This window comes from Diceros bicornis, chromosome 3 (assembly GCF_020826845.1).
Source record: "Diceros bicornis minor isolate mBicDic1 chromosome 3, mDicBic1.mat.cur, whole genome shotgun sequence".
NCBI lineage: Eukaryota > Metazoa > Chordata > Mammalia > Perissodactyla > Rhinocerotidae > Diceros > Diceros bicornis.
The window spans coordinates 90718508-90742560 of record NC_080742.1 but is presented as its reverse complement, the minus strand read 5'-3'; the positions used below and the strand labels follow the sequence as shown (position 1 = coordinate 90742560).

General features: G+C 39.4%; 1 protein-coding gene and 1 pseudogene across 1 annotated transcript; both read right to left on the bottom strand.

Annotated features, from left to right (window-relative positions):
* Nucleotides 1–1926: 1926 nt before the first annotated feature.
* Nucleotides 1927–3481, bottom strand: LOC131400386 (taste receptor type 2 member 143-like; annotated as a pseudogene).
* A 13523-nt stretch (nucleotides 3482–17004) lies between these two features.
* On the bottom strand, nucleotides 17005–17949 carry LOC131422444 (taste receptor type 2 member 143-like). Its single transcript, XM_058569693.1, has one exon. It carries the CDS (start codon nucleotides 17923–17925, stop codon nucleotides 17005–17007), a length of 921 nt encoding a protein of 306 aa, XP_058425676.1. The 5' UTR covers nucleotides 17926–17949.
* Between the last annotated feature and the right edge of the window lie 6104 nt (nucleotides 17950–24053).

The window sequence follows — 24053 nt, the reverse complement described above, 5'->3', positions numbered from 1 at the left end:
CAAAAAATTGCTATAACAGCTCACAGAACTCAGGGAAACAATTTACTTATGTTTACTGCTTTATTATGAAGGATTCAGATGAACAGCCAGATAAAGAGGTTCATAGGGCAAGATCCAGAAGGAGATTCTATCCCTGTGGAGTTTGGGTTCCACTTCTGCCATATGGATGTGTCACCAACCCAGAAGCTCTCTGAACCCACTTGTTTAGGGTTTTTATGGAGGCTTCACTGTGTAGGTGTGATTGATTACATCATTGACCACTGGTCTTTAACTCAGTCTCCAACCCCTTCTCCACTCTTCAGATGTTGGTAGTTGGGCTGAAAGTTGCAGCTTTCAAATCACACCTTCTCTTTCTAGTGTAGTAGCCCTCATGCTGAAGCTAAGGCCCTCAGCCACCATTCATCTCATTTGCATACAAAAAGACATGCCTATCACCAGAGATTATAAGTGTTTTAGAAACTCTTGTGTCAGGAACTGGGGTCAAACACCATATATTAGCACAAAAAATTCTCCTTGCACCCCAATCACTCAGGAAATTACAAGCACTTTAGGAGTTCTCATTCAGTGCTTTACTGATCTTCTTCCAAGTGAAAAACTCCTCACCCTGTAAGGTCCTCTCTGCTCTTCTCTTCCTCTCTCCTCTTACCATAGCTCAGCCTCTATCCAGCATTGTAACATAGATTTTTAGGCCTCAGCTTCCCAGAATGTTGGACAACTTACCATAGATGCAGTTATTTAGTAAAATCTATGTAATCTCTATGCTGTTCTTTTATTTATTACTCCTATTTTGACTAGCTCCAACATATAAATCTCTCTTAACCATGTCTGATGCTTTTCCCAATCTCTTCTAGTCTCTTGGTCTCCATACATTTTTATGGCAAAATCTATTAGCAAAAAAAATTATGAACATGCACGTAACCATATGCATATTTATTTGTTTTAATTATATGCATGTACCACTTTGCTAATACATTACATACATCATAAACATATACCAAAAAATAGGAGTTAAAAGAATGAAATAAAAATAAATGGAAATTGAAGTTGCCAACTTTTCCTACTACATCCAATGGATCACTTTGCACTCACTCTGGGATACAAACACCCCAATTTTGAGACCACCTTCTGAGACATCAGCATCCAGGGACCACTGATTGAGTGGACAGGAAAAGTAGAATTATCAAATTTAAGAACTGCAGCCAATTACCTGTTTTTATTCTCTACCTTCTGTTGTCCAAAGCCTGGAAGCATTTCTATATCAGACAATTCCTGTAAACTCATGAAATCATGGACGGGACCTACAGAGGCACAAAACTCATATCTGCCTTCAGCCTTCTATGGGATCAAACTGAAAAAGGTCCATGGGTGGAATCAGTCTTAAGCAGACTTAAGCAGGGTAGAAAAGAAGGAAATGGCAAAGAATGGCATAGAAAGGAAGAAAGGAAGTTCCAAGTGGGCCAAACAACCACAGGCTGGAGAGAGGAATGTGAGGGGAGATGGAAAGAAGCTTTACTAAGCTGAAGTAGAGAGACTTAGCAGAGAGCAGAGCAGTGAGAGGAGGACAGTTGACGGCACACAGTGTGTGGTGTGGGACAATCTATGCTACTATTACAAGAAAGCACTTGAGTTGACCACAGAGAAAACTGACAAATATTACACATCTCTGGAAAAGGAGTACAGAGCACAGTGATGCTTGGGGAATATTATTAGTGTTTCTCATATAGAGGGTTAGTGAATCCTGTGAGGAAATGAGGCCACCAACCCAGCCCAATGTGGTTTGGATCCAGATTAAGGACTAGGAGCGGTGTAGGAAATGGTAGGAACAGAGGGAGATGGAAAAAGAATTAATGGGGCATGGAATGAGTGGGAGAGAAAGAAGGAGATGAAAAGAGAGGACAGCACCCAAACCTTACACATTCTTGGCACTCAAGGGCTTGTCTGTTGATACTGATTTTTGATATTGATACTTGTGGTGACCCATCTTTTGCCCAGGGCTTTCCAAAGGATTGTCTTCTGGTCCTTTCTCAGCTTGGGGCTGCTTAGCATCAGGATTCTGGAGTGCAGACAGATGCCTGCATAGGCCACCACTTCCCAGGCCCAGTGCCACTGATCCCACAGGGTTGTGATTTTATTAACAGCAATAAACAGGGACAGAAAATGTAATGGGTAGAAGACAAGGAAGAAGGTAAATGACTTCAGGGCCATGGTGTGAGGCTGGGTGCTGAGATTACATGGGCCAGGTCTGTGGACCCTCATCTACCCCAAGTGCCGGGGCAGTGAGAACTTAAGAAAGAGAGTAGGCACTAGGAAAAGGAGGAAGGGAATCAACATTACAAGCACTATATTAGGCAGAAAAAATTGCCAGTGTAGGTCTATATTCTATCAGCCAGAATGCAGTTTCCATGGGAACTCTGGGAGGCAATCATCTGCACAAGAATGCTATGCCCAGCAGCTGATTAGATGACTGTCACACCAGATATGATCAGGGAGCCCAGCAGAAGCCTGGACACTGACCTAGAAATCCTCCACTTCAGCCAGTAGAATATGGGATGAAAGAAGGATGGAATATTCACACAGTAGAAGACAGCAAGCCAGGCAGTAAGCCAGAAAGTGATAGTGTTGATAAAGTCCCTGGGGATGTTAAAATAGGAAACTTTAGAATAAAAACTAAAGGAGCCCATGAGGTGTCTCTGAAGCAGGCAGAATGGCGAGGTGGCCAGGCAGGCCACAGTCATGTCACCTGCGGCAGTGTGCGGCATTGCACCCACTCCTTGCCCAGCACAGCAACTATAAAGCCATTCTGCAACATTGCACCCAACGACTCCAGGAAAAAGATGACTGTGAAGATCAACGTGGGCGAGGAGGGCATCTTCTCTAGAGAGGCTCTGCACAGACTCAGCTCCTACTCTGAGTGCTAGGACACATCCACAGGGAAAAACAGCCTCTGTGGCCAAGCCACCATGTTGAGACCAGAGATACAAAAACTTCTCTCTGGATTCATGCAGAAGCCTAGCTACCCAGAAAATGCTTCCAGTTCCCCAGAATTTGAAAACAGGATTCTATTCCTGCCACGCAAATCACTTCCAGCTCAATGACACCCTGTCTCTATTTGCATAATTTGTATTTGCTTGTTTTTTATCACAGTTAGATGCATTGAAACTTTAACAAAATAGAGGCTCCAGGAGTGGTTGAAATACCCATATTTTTCCCTTTATTTCTTACTGTACTATTTCTTTCCTACTCTTCTTTAAAAGATGCCCTTATCCTTGTTTCCTACCTCTAACCACAAACTTCCTTGACCCTTCATGACCCAGGTAAATACTTTATTCAGTATCCTGTACACATTATATTAGGACCCTTTCTTGGACGGGTAGAGTAAGAAGTCATTCATAAGCACAAGTCCTGGAAGAACTAAGAAAAGGCTCCCTTTTCTTCTCCAATGACCTCTCACCGTGCCTAAAATTTCACTGGCAGGCTCCATCTTCAAGTTCCAGGAGTCTCTAGTTAAAAATGTGAATTTCTCAATATGTTAACTTCAAAGCTGTTGGCCATTGACACCATATCTCAATGTGCTGGGCAAACCAAAATTAATCCTTTCCTAAGAAGGCTCTGAGGAAATGAGAAAGAGCAGAAATGTCATAAGGAGAAGAAGAGAAATTGGGAGATCAGATACAGAGCAGACCTCACAGCAGGAACCAGGCAAGCAAGAGTCCGTGACATGACAAGATGAGCTCAGAACAAAGCTCAGGACAAGCCCACAAGGAGGGACTGCTGTATGCAGGAGGAGCCACAACCTATAACAATGTTTAAGAGGGTAACGACCAACCTGTTAGAACACATTGCCATTTATAAAATAAATTCATACATCTTACATTTTGCTTACACCACAAACCACACAAAGTGACACTGGTTCAGATCAGCCAACCCAGGGAACCATGAGGAAAGATACAACTAAGGTGGGTTTACTAGGCAGGAATGCCTGTGAACATGAAAAAAAAGAAAAACAACAGGATAAAAAGAGAAGAGAGAGAAGGAGGGTAGAAGAAAACAGAGTTGGAGAAGCAGAGGAGAGAGTCCGCTCTTCAAACTACAAAGATCCTGGAATCAGGCTCCTCTCCTATGACCTCTCATGGATCATGGCCTTGCCTCCCACTTTACATGATCTCACTCAAGATTCCACAGGTGAGAGGTCTATGTGTGAAACAGTAAAGAGAAATAAAAACTAGGTTTAACATTTATAGTGGAGACCTCAGGAAAAAGAGGTTCAGCTACCCTTCAAATATGGCATTTGCTTAAGAGCTGCTTCATTTTTCTCAAAAGATTATCAGAGAGCAAATAATCCAATCTAGTCAATAGTTTCCCAACAGAACTACAGTGACTTGGTTTAGTTCTTTACATGTTTTCCTCTGGCTTCTTCTTGAAGACAGCAGCAATGAGTGGCTTCTGCGTGTTTCACAAAATTTTGGTTCTTCTCAGAATCCTTTGGCCAAAGGCCAGCTTCATATGTCAGCAAGAAGCTAGTTGAGGCCACAGCACACACGCCCTGGTGTGGTCACATGTAACTGAGCATCCCTGTCTGCTCAAAGGCAACCTTCATACGACTTGCACCATCATCACAGCATACAGTTTGCCAGAAACAGTCTTTCCTGGGACTTTTCCTTTTCTACAGTTGACAGCTCTACAAAGACAATGTTTTCTCCTCTTTCAGTACTCTTCTAGAAGAATGTTGAAAGAGTACCCATCCTCAGGCGCCTGTTCATCCATCTCTCAATGCTCCACTAGATATGTCTTGCAGAGATCCTGTGTCCCATTCATAGTCTGCCTCCAAAAGAGGCCACAGCAGGACAATGCTGTTGGCTGTTTTTCAGAATCCTTCCAATCAGAAAACTAGGTGTTTTTCACAAGAGTTGGATCATGTTTCTCTTTTCTAAAGGTGTCCCGTGCTTGCAAATGAAGCTGATGAATCCTTTTCTATAGCACAATTGGCAATATACTTTTTACATGATGCCTGAGTCCTCTGTGAAATGATACTAGTGTCAAACAAATAAGAGCAGAAGGTCAGAATGCAAGTGAATGATTCTGAAGAGATCTACTTATGCTTCCTTCATTTTGGTTCTCTACAGTAGTAAAGGAATTTTTCAGCTTTTGTTCATTAGTTTGTTTTTCTTGTTTTATTTTTTCTTATTACATTCAAAAAGACATTGAGTTTTCTTAGAGATACAAAAATACAAAATTTATTTGGCAGAATTTGTACATTTTGGTGTCCATTCTTCACTGAACCTTTGAGGAATCAGCAGTGTGGGAATACTTACACATTTTTCCATGTGGTAACTGATGGTCTGTGCCAGGGAAAGGTGTAGGGGGAAGGAAATAATAATGTTTTTAATGGCTAGACTGCACATAAATATTAAATGAAAACAAGCAGAAATGAAATAATGATTTCACATAGAATAAGCTCTAAATATTTTTCTGATTCACAAACCTCCTCTTGCTCCTATATTCAGGGAAATAATTTTGGATAAAACATTGGATCTAATAGCAATCCAATATAAAATAGAATTAAGCTTTCTGAAAGTAAATTTGGAAGTTTTAAACATCCTTAGTTTTCAAAGTATGTAAACACAGTTAACTATTGTTTAAAATTCAGGTAAATTTGCACACTCTTCTTTCAAATGAAAAATAGTATTTTAAAGTTATTTTTACAGTTATGATGTTAGCCTGCCAGGAGGTCCAGATTTCAATTTCATTTCAATGCAACAAATCTTTTGATACTTCTTTCTCTATCTGGCACCATTCAAGCAGTTGGAAGCAATAAAATTAATCTCTTAAGCAATAAATCAATGCTGCTTCCATAATGCCATAAATGTCACTCAAATGTCTAACGTCTACTGGAGAGACAAATCATGTTCAGCTTCTAAATCAGTGGATGACAAAGCACGCCTTCCAGGATGCTCTCATAGTAGGAAAGGAGCAAAAGGAGAACTGAGAAAGTAGAATCACTCATGCCCTCTTCAAACTGAGCAGCTCTGTTTATACCTACTTTACAGACTGAGCTTCTGCATAAGATTTAAACACAGAACTCCACCACAAAAAACAAAATCGAAACTGTTGTCCTAGATCAAAAGTCATCAAGAGAGAAAAAGATTCATTCAATGCATCTTCCTTCACTGTCTCCCCAAAAGTCTTATAAATAGACTGTAAAGTGATTCTCAGAAATTATTTTAAGGCTTCAATCCAGAATAACAGAGAGAATGAGAAAACAAAAAACATTTTGGAAGCTGGAAAGTAGATGCAAGAGTGTTCAAAACATAGCAGGTCTGAGAAAACTACATCTTATGCAAACAGAAAGATAAGTGCAGAACTAACTTGACTTTTACTCAGGATTTTCAGTACCAAGAACTTCTGGAAAAAAACAGGTAAAAGTTGGCTATAAGTCAGCTTAAGATTCAAATTTCCATGTCACTTTTCCCCTTTGCATAACTGGGCAAACACTCCTGCCCACCCTTGGAAAACACTGGAGGTGTGTTCTCTGGAAAGGATAAACAAGATCTCTGAGCTGGGTGTATCTCAACCACATTTGAGGCAAGGGCATGCTGAAAACAGGAAAAATAGGTGAACAAATATTTTCCCTCACTTGATTTCCAGAACACTGGCACCAAAGCCTTCACCTTCCAGGCGGGATGTGGGTGTAGTCTTTTCCAAGAGTCTAAACTTTCCAAGAGTAAGATTTGAAAACACTGATATCAGAGATGCCTAAAATAATTGGCCCAGCTGATCACTCTACAGTGAAGCTTCTGGTCAAGAAACACCTTCATGAGTTCAGAGTTTCCAATCAGCCTTTCCATCCCTTACTCAACATGAGCAGACAGCAGAGAGTTTGGGACATCTGAGAAAAGACGGAAGATAAGACCAAAGCAAAGAAATAAAATAGTTACTTGGAGGAAAAAACAATGCAAGGAGAGGAAAAATTCCCCCCCCCCCAAAATCAATATTCTCAGAGGATTATGAGAATATAACAAAACCATATAAAATAACAGAGTAGTTTAAAAATACACCAAATTTTTAAAAGGGGAGATCCTGGGAATTATAAACATTGTATCTGAAATTAAAAACTCAGAAGAAGAGGTGGAAGATAAAATATATGAAATATCTCAGAAAATAGAGCAAAAAAAAAAAATGTGGGTGAGAAACAAGAGAATGCCAATCCAGCATATCCAATAGCCAAGCAATAGGGATTCTAAAAAGAAATAAATAATAAATGGAGGGCAGAAAACCATCAACAAAATAATTGAAGAAAAATTTCCAGAATTGAAGGACATGGGTTGTCATATTAAAAGCACACTCCAAGTATCTGATCCATCTTCATAAAATTTCAGAGTACTAAGCATAAAGAGAAGATCCTACAAGCTTCTAGAGTTGGAAAGGATACAAAACTCAAAATATTAAAAATTAAAGGGATTTCAGACTTTTTAAAGGTAATTTTGGAAGCTAGAAGGCAATGGGACCACTATCTCTAACCTAGAATTTTCTACCTTGATACTGAAATGCAAAGACAAAATTAAAACTTTTCAGAAAAGCCAAGCCCATAAAGAGTTTACTGTCTATGTACTCTTTCTCTGGGTTCTACTCCTCTATAGCTATCATGAGAGTATACCATGGTAAAGGAAGACATGGGGTACAGACAATACAGATCCACGATGAGAGAGAGTCAAAGGATCACCAGGACCATTGAAAAGGCAGATCTCAGGATGCATGGAGGGGCATCGAGCATGGGGACAAGTCCAGATTCGAGCAGGACAAGAGACTCCAGGAGAGATAGTATCATGCATATAAAATCTTAGAATACCTCATGAATTCAAAGCTGGTGATAAAAATTTAGACCATTGATGAAGAGTTTGAGAGCAAATGCAAACAAAACAAGACAATTATTAATACAACAGAAGACATAAATTTGTACAAGAAAGAAAATGTATCTGTTTAATATGTGGTTCCATCATGAATAGCATTTACATTGTCAATATAAGAAAACTTGTTTCTCTACTCACAACATTTCTGACAACAAATGTGTGTGGGGTGTTCTCACACTAACCAATTCTCCAACTCTCCAGATAAAAACTGGATGTCCTACAATTCAATTCTGACCCTCACTAATCGAAGTTTGTGCAGACCCACAGGTTAAAGGCTCAGTCCCACAGGACTGCCCACAACTTCAGATGAAAGTCGTCACCTGTACTTCTGACCAACCAGCTACATATTAAGTATTCATGCACTCCCACCTCAGGTTCAACAATTAGCTAAAACAGCTCAGAGATCGCAGGGAAACAATTTACTTACATTTACTGGTTTATTATGAAGGATTCCAATGAACAGCCAGATAAGGCAAGATCTGGAAGACTTCTGAGCACAGGAGATTCTGTCTCTGTGGAATTGGGGTTCTCCACCCTCCCATCACGTGGAGGTGTCACCAACAAGAAGCTCTCTGAACACCATTCTTTAGGGTTTTATGTAGGCTCCATTATGTAGGCATGATTGATTAAATCATTGACCTCTGGTGATTAACTCAATCTCAAGCCACTGTCATCTTTTCAGAGGTTGGTGGTTGGGCTGAAAGTTGCAGCCTCCTAGTCATGCCTTGGTCTTTGTGGTGGAACCTCCCCCATACTGAAGCTAGAACCCCCAGCCACCAGCCATCTCATTAGCATACAAAAAATGACTCCCATCACCAGAGATTCCAAGGGTCTTGGAAGCTCTTGTGTCAGGAACTGGGGTCAAAGACCACATATTAGAACAAAAGATTCTCCTAGCATATCTATCACTCAGGAAATTACAAGGGTTTTAAGAATTCTCTTCTTCTAAAGTCTTAACCATATTCTTCCACGTGAAAACTCCCAACCTTGTTAGCTCATCTGTGCTCCTCTGTACCTCTCTCCTCCTACTATAGCTCAGCCTCCAGCTAGCATTGCAACATAGTGTTTTGGAGCATCAGCTTCCTAGATTTTTGGACGACTTCCCATAAATGCAGTTATTTATTTGAAAATTCTATGTAACCTCTAGTCTGTCTTGTTATTTTTATCCTATTTTGACCAGCTCAAACACATGAATCTGTATGGGAACACAATCTGCTACCCGAAAATATGTCCCTTTGGCTTGATTATATTTAGGAACAGAAGACTCAGGAAGAAAATTTGACCATCCCCCTAACAGCCTAAAAGAATTTAAGATAGAAGGCCTGTTTCAGGAAGGAGCTAATATTGTAGATAACTATAGTATAATATGAACTAGCTGTGGTAGATGAGGAGGAACCTAGCAAGGCCCATTTGATCAAAGTCCTCTGCATGTCTCATTATCTTTGCAAAGCCTGGCAAACATTTGTTTACCAAATTTGCTTTTCTATGTCCATGTGAATTGCCATCCTCCCCTTTGAAGTCCAAAACCACTACCCCCAATATTCTCCTTTGTCTTTAGCTGAAGATGGCATTTAAGGGGGTAGCTGCAGCCATTTTGGTGAGTTACTCAGTTTTTCCTGGATTTCTTCCATGTATATATGTTATTAAACTTGTTTGATTTTCTGCTTTTATTCTATCTCATGTCAATTTGATTCTTAGGCCAGCAAAAAGAAACTAAAGGGGTAGAGAAATATTTCTTACTTCTCTACAATTGGCAATGAGGATGGGATAAAACTTAATTGGCTTGACACTGCTTGTTCTGCCACTGAAGCTGAGAGTTTCTGCACCTCTGACAAGAGTCAACAGAAGGTGAGAGTTCTTACCACATCAGTATCCTGGTTGTCTCCCTGCAGGGTCCAATGGAAGCAACAGCGGTGAGTTTTTTTATTTTCTACATTTAGATAAGCTGGGAAAAATATTTGTGAAGCTAGTTTCTTGGGCTCAGTGACTCTGGGAAATTTGCCAGAGTTCTCATTGGTTTATTGATCTTTCTCCTCCTGGAGATGGTCACTGTTTTTCCTTGTCTCTGGTTTTCATGTCATTTGTCATAAAAAGAAAAAAAACAAAGGGCAAGATGCAGGCATAGGCTGATTTAGCTGATTACTAAAAAATGGGATGAATAAATTGGACACTAATGGGGTTAAACATAAGTTTTAATAAAACATTACCTAAGAATGGATGGGCAAATGAGACTCTCTACCAGCAACCCCAACATTAAAGGATCCCAAAAGAGTCCACTCTATTTACCCCAGTTTGGAGAAATTTAAAAAGCCAGAAGAAGAGATCACAATGAGAAACCTGATCAACAATCACTTGGGGCAAAAGTTAGACCAGTTAATTAAGGTAAAGATTAACAAAAAGGCCAGGGTGTCTTGGTCTGACCTCTCACTGTGGACTCAAAGCATTTTTCACAGAAATAGGTAAAATGAGTGGAAGATGGGGAGAAGAAATTTCTGAGACTCCACAATACATGAACCCCACAAACTATGGTACCAAAACCCATTTGTGGGACCCTGACTTAGGCTACAATTAAATTGAGAAAATAAAAAAGTGCAAGGCCTAATAGGATTATAAAGGTTAGAATGCTTGAGCTAATGTTATATGAACAGGTTATGTCAAGTTTGCTTAAGTGCTTTTTGGGAATGGATGTTATGTCTGGCTGAGAATACTTCCCCTACTCAGTATTATAAAACTGAGATTTCTTGATGGGTTCCTAATGGACGCTATGGTTAGAGGTATAAGATTTGATGGATTTAAGGTGAAAGTTTGTAGGAAAATTGTTGAATTTGAACAAGTTTTATGTGAAGTGATTACATCTCTTTCACCTGAATGTTTTATGGGTTGTATTACAGAGATGAACATTGTGTCTCACTGAGGAATGTTCCTCCTGCATGATATTGTAAGACAGAAGGTGTATAAATATGCCCTTCTTGCAATGTTAATTAAACATGCTCAAGGGAGTCAATAGGGCTAATAGGAATGATAATGGGAGAAACCCCAAAAGTGTATTGGTCTAGGGTTCAATTGTGCACTGGAAAAGATAACATTTGTTAAATGTTTTGTGCAGACTTTTTAAAGGTGTGGCACATTGTCTTGAAATTTTAGAACATAAATGTCTTTGGATTTCCTTCTTAGTTAAAAATCTCCCTGATATAAAGAGGCAAATTAAAGAAAATGTGGTTGGATGAATGGACCAGCCTTTTGATGTCATTCAGGCTACAACCCCAATATTTAAGTAATTAAAAACAACTATCTTTTTCCTGCAAAATATGAGAGGAAATATTTGAAAATTTGACCAAAAAAAAAAAAAAAAAACCTTATTGTCCTCTCCACAAATATTGGTAAAAAGATTTAGCAGGTGAACTTAACTTTTTCCAACTGCTAAAACAAAATTTAGATCCAACTATTCTTTTATGAACTAGTGAGTTTTATATTGTACCTGATTCATAGCAAAAAATTAATGAAAGCTATAGGGTCTCTCTGTCTGTGTGTTCATGTATGTTTATGTGTATATGCTGTAATGTGAGATATTTTTCTGCCTCAGGATGGTATGCCCAAAATTAAGATCTCTATTTAATTGGCTTAATCACTGATATAAATCATTTCTAAGTGTAATAGAAACTAATTCAAATGTTTTTCAAGTTAACTTAGTATAGAATAATCTTTGGTAAATAAAAGCTTATTTAAGTTTGTTGGCTTGATTGAAATAGGTATGTCTTCAGTGTTATCAGCATTGGAGATGATGCAGACACACAGCCTGGGTTTACTAATCAAATAAGCTCATGCTATCTCTGTTACAAATTTGTCAGTAAAAATAATAACTTAGAATGATAGCTAATTTTATCTAATGTCTCATAAATTTTTCATGGGTAATCTAAACGTAACTGGTGGGACCAATTGATTTAGATAATGTAAGTGAGATAAGAGTTTATAGATAAGCAATAATTATACTTTATGGCATATGTATTTAAAATAGCTTCCAAAATCCCTTGGTAACTTGAAACTTTGAAGTTTTGCTAGGTTAGATTAAATGATGGAAAATTCATTGATATCTAGATCATTTTCAAATAGGATAAAATACTGAAATATTAATTGCTAAAGAAATCTAAGTTTACCTACTTTTGGCTTCTTATTACAGAGAAACTAAAAGATATTTGGGTCTATTAGTAAACATATATTGTGCTTTATTGAAATGTACTATGAAGTAGCATATGTTTCTAGAAATTATGAAAATTATTTATAAATTTGGCAAGCCTCCAAATGCTAATGTAAAAGATAACTCATAATTGCTTACATCTTAGTTTTCACTAAAAATTAAGGTTTCTATGGGTTAAGAATTCTAACTAACATATGTGATTAAAGCTACTAAACTAAAGAAGACATTTCTGTATACAAAAAAGTAAGATATATGTTTTCATTAAAGAAAGTATAAGGAATGAAGATATTTTGTTTGCTTTGTTAAGAAAATAAATTTGTCCTAAAGTAAATGTGGTTATGGGAAAGAGGAAAATAAATTTTGAGCCAAAGATATGCTAAGAAGCAGGAAAGGCATGTGACAAATTCTGAATATAAAAAGAAATTATAGAAGGTTTGTGAAAAACGAATTCTCAGAAAAAATAGTTTCTGTGCATGGTCAAGTTGGCTAAGATTGGAATGAATTTAATTAACTAAATGAGTTTCAATGTCAAAATAAGCTGGTATAAAATTAGAATTTGATTTTCTCTCTTTCTTAAAAAGATAGTTTTCTTGGATTTTTTTGTCTGTTCTTGATAAAGTGATTATGAAAGGTTTTCTTTACCTTTGTGTAAGTCTACATAAATGGCAAGGATTCTTCTGTTTTGTCAAAATAATTTCCTATGTTCAAAAAGCCGAAGTCTCTAAAATAAAAAAGCTACTTTTTTCCACCTGTTTAACACTCTAGGTTTCCCTTTAACATCTTCTGTCATCACTTTGGTTAAATGGATAACTAAAAATTGTTTCACAATTACCTGTAATATTGTTTGATGAAGTGTTTTAAAACTTTTCGATATTTTTGACAAACTTCCAGAAAATTCAAATCCTAAATAATGTCTTTATTTTGACCTGAAATTAACTTTGAGAATTTCCAGCAGGACCCTGGGACTTATCAAAGAATTCTTTCTCTCTTCCTGTGAAAAGGGAAATATTAAACAAATTAGTTATTTGGTGTGTTAAATTGAGTGGGAAGCATTGTCAATAGTGATGCTAAATCTCCCTTATGAATATCCTTGAATGTATATATTATTTATATAAGTGTTCTAGAAATTGTGTGAATTTTTTTTGATATGTCCTGCTATAGTGTTATCAGTCTAATTGCCATCTTAAAATGTGTGTTACACAAAAGAACATATTTACTTGTCAATTGCATTGTAATCAAATCTTTAACCATGCCATTTTAACTCTTTTGTGTTTTATAGACAGTTATTGTCCTACTCTGATGCTTATGCAAATATGTGTCATTTTCAGAGAGATACATGGAAAAGATTCTGACACATACTCTAGAATGCAAGTTTTGGATAAACTCTCAGATCATAAAACTGAACTGGGTAAGAAATTACAGAACTCTAATGGAGAAACCAATGGCTTCATAAAACTGCTAATAAAAGATCAAGATCAAGAATTGATTACATAGGACTGAATGGACTGATGAGGATGATTATATTTTTTATGATGTTTTGTTTGAAATATTCCTCATTTTTACACTGTTTTGTTTTCCCAGATTTAAAGATACCTTTTTCTCTTTTCTCTTAAGCTAACTATGACTTATAGCAATTTAGTATATTGACCTTTGTAAGCAGAATTGAAACATTTATCTTTTTCTCCCTCTCTGATCCCTCCAGAATTTGGAAACTCTCAATGAGAGCGTATTCTTATTTTCATGGCAATAGTGTGATTTGCGTAAGTTCAATAAAAATCTGTTCTCCTTATAACAAGACAAAATTGGAAACATTGGTTAAATTACCAAGGCTTTGACCGGAATCTCATATTTGAGAGAGACATGCACAGACTAACATATGACCAGACAGCTTTCAGGAACAAAGGTTGACTATATGGAACAAATAAAGCCCCTTAGAAATATCAGGCTGCTACCTTGCTTACAGAGTTCCCAGCAACCATACCAGGTGAGTAAAGAAGGTCACTTCCTGGTAGGTGCAAAAACCTCAAGATATTTGGGGGACAATGAGAAGAGAGGAATTCACCCAAATCTATAGACATTGAGGGCAGAGTCTGTTTAAAAGTCTTTGGATTGGCTGCCCTGGTCTTGATAGGTCTTACAAGTTCAATCTTAGATTCCTTATGAAAAGTTCCAGCAAAGCAGATTTAAAAGACCTATATGATCAATCACTATTCTTTCTGTACTTATATAAATATTGAGCCCAGTGATTGAAATTAGACATATTTTGCAAATTAATGTCTTAATTTGGCTATCGTTGGTAAAAATGAGGGTGATTTTAGAGAGAAAAAATATGTTTCAGTAGAAACTATAATACACATTAGTAGGTATTAGATTCTAGTTCTCTTAATGGTCTTGACTTTTTGCTTTCTACCTGTAAACTGGCAGAAATTCTAGTTCCCTTGTTGTCTACAAGCCTCCAGACTAGTGTTTTCAATTTTTTTCCAAACTTTTGATTTGGAATCATTGAGAACTGAAACCACACTTTTACCTGAAGCCCTGAAACCTGAAGCTGGAAAACTTGACATCAAATTAATATTGATATAGCTCATGTTTAGACCATCTGCATGCTTGTTGCTGTGTAAGCCATTCAGAAAGATACACGAACACTTCATGAAATCATCAGAGATATTTCAAACTGCAAAAGATGCTTCAACACGGACATCGACAAAATTTCTTGACTGACTGTACCCTGGGCTGAGAAACTGGTTTAAAGTTTGCTCCAACCATTAACCTTATTTTTACTTTTGTTTCCATAGAAATGTCTCTTATTAAATACCTGATCGCTTGCTTACACAATATAGGCCTAACTTTGGGAAGCCACCTGCATCATCACCTCCCAAAGTGAATTTAACTGGACTGACCTATTGTCAGGACTAAAAGACTAGTTCAGTGACATAGAACAATCTACCAACTCAGCATCTGGAATGTGAAGCTTTTTAAAGTTTCAATTGCGGAAACGAAGGGGAGCAGAATTTGCTACCCCAAATGTGTCTGTTTGGCTTGATTATTCTTAAGAACAAAAGACTCAGGGAGAAACTTTGACCTTTCTCTAACTGCCACAAGCAATTTAAGATAGAAGGCCTGTTTCAGGAAGGAGCTAATAGCATAGATAACTATGGTATAATATGAGCTGGGTGTGGTACACAAGGAGGAACCGAGCAAGGCTCATTTGATCAAAGTCCTCTCCACATCTCATTGTCTTTTCAAGGCTTGGCAAACACTGGTTTACCAAACATTTGTTTTCCCATCTCCATGTGAATTGACTTCCTCCCCTTTGAAGTCCCAAACCACTACTCAACATCCTCCTTCGTCATTAGCTAAAGATCATTTTAAGGTGATGGCTTGGACCACTTTGGTGAGTTACTCAATTTTCATGGATTTCTTCCATGTATACATGTTATTGAATTTTCTCATGTGAATTTAATTCTTGGATCATCTAGAAGAACCTAGATAGATAGAGGAATATTTCTTCCTGTCCTACAAATCTCTCTTAACTATGTCTGGTCTTTTAACAATCCCTACTAGTCCCTGGTCTCTACACTTCTTTTTTTTTTTTTTTGCTGAGCAAGGTTAGCCCTCAGCTAACAACTGTTGTGAATCTTCCTCCACTTTATATGTGGGCCACCACCACAGCATGGCTGATGAGTGGGGTAGGTCCATGCCCAGGATCCATACCCACAAACCTGGGCTGCTGTTGCCAAGTGTACCAAACTTAACCACTACACCACAGGGCCGGTCCCACTCCATACATTTTTATGAAGAACTCCATCAGTAAAAAATAAATTATAAACGTGCATCTCACCATATGCATATTTCTTTACTTAATTGTATGCATGTACTAACATACTAATGCATTATGTGCATCATAAAACGTACACCAAAAAAAGGAATGAAAAGGATGAAATAAAAATAAATATAAATTGAAATTGCCACATCTTTCTTCTCACATCCAATGGATCATTTTACACACACTCTGGTATGCAAACACCCAAATTGGGAGACTATCACCTTAGGCATCGGCATCTAGAGTCCACCTCCAAGCTGAGTGATCAGGAAGAGTAGGATTATCAAAATTAAGACCTGTAGTGAACGTCCTTTGTTTTCCTTCTCTATCTTCTCTTGGCCAAAGCCTAGAAGCATTTCAACATCAGACAATTCCCTTTAATTCACCATGGAGCAACACACAAAATCATGGACAGGACGTATACTGACACAAAACTCATATCTGCATTCAGCCTTACAGGGAGGGAATCAAACCAAAAAGCTCCTGGGGTGGCATAAGTCTAAAGCAGAGGACCAAAGAATGAAATGGCAAAGATTGGCAGAGAAAAGTAAGAAGGAAGTTGCACGTGGGCCAAACACAACGAGCTGGAGAGAAGAACATGAGGGGAGGTGGAAGAAGATTTACTAGGCTGAACTAGAGAGACAGAGCTGAGAGCAGAGCAAGGATGAACAGAGCAGGTGATGTCTACAGAGCAGAGGGTGTGGGACAATCTATGCTATTAAAAAAAAAAAAACTTTGGATTGACCACAGAGAAAACTCTGCCTCTGACAACCATTACATGTCCCTGTTAAGGGAATAGAGAACACAATGATGCTTGGAGATTATTAAGGTTCCTCGTATACAAGGTGAGAGAAGCCTGCACAGAAACAAGGCCATCATCCAGGTCAAGGTGGATTTGGGCATGATCTAGGGACTATGAGCAGTGGAGAGGATGGTAGGAACAGAGAGGGATGGAAAAATAATTAATGGGGAATGGGGCATGGAAGGAGTGAGAAAGGAAGAAGGAAATGAAAAGAGAAAAGGACAGGGCCCAAACCTTGTGCATTCTTGCCACATGTGTGTTTGTTTGTCGATATTGGTTATTGATATTGACAACTCGAGATGAATTGCCTTTTCTCCGAGGCTTTCCAGACCATCATCTTCAGGGACTTTCTCAGCTTGGGACTGCTTAGCACCAGGATGCTGGAGTGCAGACAGATGCCTGCATAGGTCACCACTTTCCAGGCCCAGTGCCACAGATTCTGAAGTGTTGTGATTTTATTAACAGCAATAATCAGGGACAGGAAATACGATGTGTAGAAGATGAGGAAGAAGGCAAGTGACCTCAGGGCCATCGTGTGAGCCTGGGTGCTGGGATCACATGGGCCAGGTCTGTGGTCCCTCATCTGCTGCAAGTGCCTGTGCAGTGAGAACATGAGCAAGAGGGTGGACACCAGGAACAGGAGGAAGGGAATCAACCACACAAGCACTACATTAGGCAGAAGAAAGTACCTATAGAAGGTTTGTGTTCTATCTGCCAGAGTACAGTTTCCATGGGAACTCTGAGAGGCAATCATCTGCTGAAGAATTAAATTCCCAGTGGCTACTGGGATGACTGTCACACCAGATATAATCAGGGAGCCCAGCAGCAGCTTGGGCACTGACCTAGAAATCCTCCACTTCAGCCAGAAGAAGATGGGATGAGAGAGGGATGAGATCTTCACGCAGTAGAAGACAGCAAGCCAGGCAGTAAGCCAGTAAGTGAGAGTGTTGATCAAGTCCCATGGAGTGTTGAAATAGTAAACTATGGAACAAAAATTAAAGGAAGCCAGGAGGGCCATCCCATGCAGGCAGAACCTGGAGGCAGCCAGGCAGGCCACAATCATATCACCAGAGGGCAGTGTGAGGCATTGCATCCACTCCCTGCCCAGCACAGCAACAATAAAGCCATTCTGTAGCATTGCAGCCAATGACTCCAGGCAAAAGATGACTATGAAGAACAACGTGAGTGAAGAGGGCATCTTCTCCTGGGAGGTTCTGCTCAGACTCAGCTCCTACTCTGAAGTGCTAAGGCAAATCCACAGGGAAAAACAGTCTCTGCGACTAAGCCACATTGCTGAGACCAGAGATGCAGATAGCTCTTTCCCTGGATTCATGCAAAAACCTAGCTACCAGCACAAACTCTAGTCCTACAACTTGAAAGTAGGATCCCTGTGATCATCTTTGCCATGCAAATCACTCTCAGTTCTATGACACCCTGTTTCTATTTGCATAACCAGTATTTGCCTGTTTGTAATCACAGGCAGATGCAGTGAAATTTTAACAAAATAGAGGCTCTGGGAGTGATTGAAATACTCATATTTTGCACTTTATTTCTTACTGTACTATGTATTTTCTACTTTTCCTTAAAAGATGCCCTTATCCTTTTCTCCCACCTCTAAACACAAACCTTCCCTGACCCTTCATGACCCAGGTAAATATTTTACTCAATAGCTTGTATACATAATATTAAAACTCCCTTCCTGAATGGGTGGAATAAGAAGTCATCCAAATGCACAAGCCTTGGAGAACTAAGAAAAGGATCCCTTTTCTTCTCCATTGACCTCTCACCACACATAAAATTTCACAGCAGGCTCCATTTTCAAGTTCCAGGAGTATCCAGTTAAAATGTGAATTTCTCTGACATGTTCACATCAAAGCTGTTATTCATTAACACCTTAGCTTCAATGAGTTTGGCAAACCAAAATTAACCCTTTCCTAAGAAGTCTCTGAGGAAATGAGAAAGAGTAAAGAAGTCATAATGAGAAGAAGGGAAAGACAGAGAAGGGAAACTGGGAGATCAGATACAGAACAGACCTCTGTAGGAGCTAGGGCAGCAAGAGTCAGTGGGATGACAAGAGGAGCTCAGAACAAAGCTCAGGACAAGCCCACAGGAAGGGACTGCTGTATGCAGGATGAGCCACTTCCTATAACAATCTTTAAGAGAGTAGCAACCAACCTATTAGAACAGATCACCATTTATATAGTGACTTCACATATGTTATATTTTGCCTCCACCACCAACCACACAAAGTGATACTGGTTCAGATCAGCCACCCCAGGCTCAGACAGCCATGAAGAAAAACCCAACTATGGCGGGCTTAATAAGCAGGAATGCCTATGAAAATGAAAAAAAAAAAAAAGAGAGAGAGAAAGAGGTAAGAGAGAGAAGGACGGTAGGTGAAAGCAGAGATGCAGGTGGAGAAGCAGAGGAGGGAGTCTGCTCTTCAGATGGCAAAGATCCTGGAGTCTCAATCCTGCCCCATGACCTCTTGCAGATCATCACCTTGCTTCCCATTTTACATGGTCTCACTCAAGATTCCACAGCTGAGAGTTCTATGTATGAACCATTAAAGAGATATAAAAACACAGATAAACATGTATAGTGGAGACCTCAGGAAAAAGAGGTTCAACAACCTCTCGAATATGGAATTTGTTTGAAGAGCTGCTTCATTTTTCTCAAGAGATTATCAAAGAGCAGATAATCCAACCTGAACAATGGTTTTGCAACACAGCTTCAGTGACTTGGTTTAGCTCTTTGCATGTTTTCCTCTGGCTTCTTATTGGAGACAGCAGCAAAGAGTGTCTTCTCAGTGTTTCACAACATTTTGGCTCTTCTCTAAGTCCTTTGGCCAAAGGCCAGCTTCATGACGTCGTCAAGAAGCTAGTTGAGGCCATGGCAAACATTCCCTTTTGCCATCACATGTAACCGAGTATCCCTGTGTGTTCATGGGCAACCTTCATGTGACCCGCACAATCAACACAGCACACACTCTCCCAGAAACTGTCTTTCCTGGGACTTTTCATTTCCAAAGGTGACAGATTTACAAAGTCAATCTTTTCTCCCTTTTAGTACTATTCTTCAAGAAGGTTGAAAGATTACCCCTCCTCAGGGCCCTCTTCATCCATCTCTCAGTGCTCCACTAGATATGTCTTACAGAGGTCCCATGTCCCATTCATAGTCTGTCTCCAAAAGAGGTCACAAGCAAGACAATGCTGTAGTTGTTTTCTGGAGTCCTTCTAATATGCAGCAGCAATCAAATTGGTAGATGTTTCTCACAAGGATTTGGGTCACATTTCTCTTTTCAAAAAGTGTCACCTGTCTGCAAATGAAGCTGATGAATACTTTTTTGTAGCACAATTGACAATATTTTTTTCAGATGCTGCCTGAGTCTTCTGTGAAATGATGCTAGTGTCAAACAAGTAACAGCAGAAAGTTCGACACCAAGTGGATGATTCTGAGGAGACCTACTTGTGCTTCCTTCATTTTAGTTCTCTACACTAGCAAATGAGTTTTTTTGTTTTCTCTTCATTAGGTTGTTCTTATTTTATTTTTTCTTATTACATTGAAAAATGCATTGAGTCATTTAGAGATGTAAGAATACATAGTTCATTTGGCAGCATTTGTAAATCCTGGTGTCATTTCCCACTGGACCTCTGAGTGACCTGCAGTGTGGGAATACTTCCACATTCTTCCATGGTTTCATCAAGTAACTGATGGTCAGTGCCAGGGAAAGGTGGTGGAGAAAGGAAATAATATTTTTAATGGCTAGACTCACATAAATATTAAGTTAAATCAGGCACAAATTAAATAATACACAGAATAAGGTCTAAATATTTTTCTGACTTTACAGACATCTGAATACCTCCTCTACTCATATATTCGGTAAATAATTTGGAATAAAACATTGGATCAAAAGCAATCCAGTATAAAATAGAATTTTAGTTGTCTGAAAGCAAATTTGGTATTTTCCAGCATCCTCAGTTATAAAAATGTGTAAGCACCATTAATTTACACACTTGCCTCTCAAATAAAAAATAACATTTTAAACTTACTTTTAAGTTTATAAAGTTAGCCTGCAAGGAGGTCCAGAGTCACATTTCATTCCAATTCAAAAATCTTTAAAATAGTTCTTTTCTAAGTCTTGCATCTTTTGAGCAGTTGGAAACAATAAAATTAATCGCTTAGGGAATAAATCAATGCTCCTTCCATAATGCCGTGAACTTCATTCAAATGTCTAAGATCTACTGGAGGGTTAAATCAGGTCCAGCTTCTAAATCAGTGGATTACAAACACGCCTTCCAAGGGTTTCTCATAGTAGTGAAGAGGCAAATGGAGAACTGAGAAAGTAAACCACAGGCCCTCATCCTCTCTTCAAACATATCAACTCCGTTTAATCCACTTTATAGGCTGAGCTTCTGCATACAATTTCCATTTAAAGATAGGACTCCACCACAAAAAACAAATTTGACTGCTGTCCTAGATCAAAAGTCATCAAGAGGGAAATAATTGAATCAAATGCATCTTCTTTCACTCCCTCCATAAAAGTCTTCTAAATTCACTGCCAAGGGATTTTTAGAAATTATTTTCAAGGCTTCAACCCACAATAACAAAGAGAATGAGAGGACAAAAAATTTTGAGAAGCTAGAAAGTGGATAAAAAAGAAGTCAAAACATAGCAGATCTGAGAAAACTGAATCCTATACAAGCAGAATGGAAAGTCAAGAACTCTCCTGACTTTTACTCAAAATTTGCAGTACCAGGTATTTCTGGAGAAAAATAGGTAAAATTGATTATAAGTTTTTAAGATTCAGATTTTCAGATCATTTCTCCCCTTCCGCATAACTGGGCAACCACTCTTCTCCCACTAGGAAAAGACTGGAAGTGTATTCTCTGGAGAGAATAAAACAAGATCTCTGAGCTGAGTGTATATCAACCACATTCGAGGCAAGGGTATACAGAAAACATGAAAATAAGATGAGCAAATATTTGTCCTTCACTTGGCTTCCAGATCACAGCACCCAGGCATTACTCCCCAGGCAAAAGATGCATATAACGTTTTCCAAGAATCTGAACATTCCAAGAGGAAGATCTAAAGATGCTGAGGTCAGAGACGCCTCAAATAATTGGCCCAGCCAAACACCCTATAGTGAAGCTTGTGGTCAATAAATCCCATTCATGAGTTCAGAGTTTCCAATCAGCATTCCCCTCCCTTACTCAACATGAGAAGACAAAAAGGAGTTTGGGACATCTGAGAAAAGATGGAAGATACAACCAAAACAAAGAAGCAAAATAGCTACTTGGAGGGAAAAAAAACAATGCAAGAGAGGAAAGCTTTCCCCAAAAAAGCATCAATATTCTCAGAGAGTTAAGAGAATATAACAAAGCCATTAAAATAATAAGATGTTGTTAAAAAACATACTCAAAAATTTTCAAAGGAGAGCTCTTGTGAATTAAAAGCATGGTATTTAAAATTAAAAGCTCAATAGAAGAGTTGAAGGATGAAATTTAGGAAATATCTCAGAAAATGGAACCAAAAAGAAAATGTAGGTGAAAACAACAGAATGCCAATCCAGGATATCCAATATCCAGTTAATAGGGATTTTAAAAAGAGATGAATAATAAATGGAGGACAGAAAACCATCATCAAAATAATTGAAGAGAGAGAAGTCAAAATGGTGGCATAAGCAGACTCCGAACTCACCTCCTTCCATGGACACAGCCAACTTACAACTACTCGTGGAAAAATTACCCCTGAGAGAGAACTGAAAACTGGCTAAGAGGAACTCCTGCAACAAACGACAATCCTAATTGAGGTGGAAGAGGCAGAAATACCCTTCTGGAGAGAAAAAACGCCACCTTCACAAGCCGCCAGCTTCACGGCCACCCAAGAGCAGCACAAAGGTACACAGCCCTCCCTGGAGGACCAGGGCCCTGAGCCGGGTAGCGTTCCCACTGTAGGCATTTTGTGGACCCAGCACAATCAAGACGAGTGGCATAATATCTGACATCGCCTGCTACTAAAACATTGAGGAGTATCCCCAGAAGAGCTGGTTCACAAAGAAATTAAAACCAGCTCTTAAAGGGCCCATGCACAAATTCACCCATTTCAGAAAGCAATCTAAAATCACCGGAAAGAAAGGTGCACAGTGCTTTGGTAAAAAGAGACTCACCTGATAGGCTCTGTGTGCATCTCAGTGAGAGGTGAGACCTCTCCAGGGACTGGGACATTGGCAAGGGCCATTGTTGTGGCCTGGTGTGGGCGTGCTGACACAGACATGGGTAGACACCATTGGAGTTCTCTCTGGGGCATGCTAGCCCAGGGTCTGCCCCACCCACTAGAGCACTGATTTAATCCAGCTCAGCCAGCGCAGGCAGCCCACCCTGGGGACTATCCCCACACAACAACAAGCCCTCAGCCAACTTGTGGGACTGCATAGATTGGTGACTGGATTCTCTGCAGCCTGGTGACTGGGCCCACTTCAGTGGGGCAGGGTGTGCCCAAGGAGTGGGATGAGAGTGTGGGGTGGTGGTGGACTATGTGGGGCTCCTGTCGTGGAGAGACTGGGTCCATTTCAGGAGGTTGGGGCGTGGACACAAGGCAGGAATGGGTTGACTGTGTGTGTGTGTACCTGTGGGCAGCAGGGCTTGTCAGCTGCAGAAGACTTGTGCTTCTCAAAGACCCAGATAGGGGGTTTTCCCCACCTTCCAAAGCCTGAAACAATTGGGTGATCCCATGCTTGAGGCCAGCCCCACCCAGCTACAATCCTTAGAGAGTTGACAAGAGATCTAAAGGCTGGAGGCTTATAGCAATTATAAGCCACTGACCCTAACAACCTGACATGCTGGGGGCCTACTCACTTAAAAGAAATACTGAAACACAAATGTGGTGTTAGATCTTGCAGCCAACTGTGCTGGGGTTCCCCACACCCGATAAAGAGACTGAAGGCCCACAACAACTACAAGCAGCTGAGCATTACAACAGCTGGCCAGGTGCATAGTTCAGCCTCCCTGGGCACCTATGGGAAGAGCATCCATGCCACAAAAGAAGGACACACGTAGCCCACATAGAGGTCATTCCTGGAACATTCAGAACTGAGGGAAACACACTGCAGACCTCCTAAGGCATCACTTATATAAGGTCACCTCTCCAAGGGCAGGAGACGTAGCTGACCTACCTAATACATAGACACAAGCACAGGGAAAGAGGTAAAATGAGGAAGCAAAGGAATACATTCCAAGTAAGGGAACAGGACAAAACCCAAGAAAAGGAACTAAGTGAAATAGAAATGAGCAACCTACCTGATAGAGTGTTCAAACAAAGAGTGTT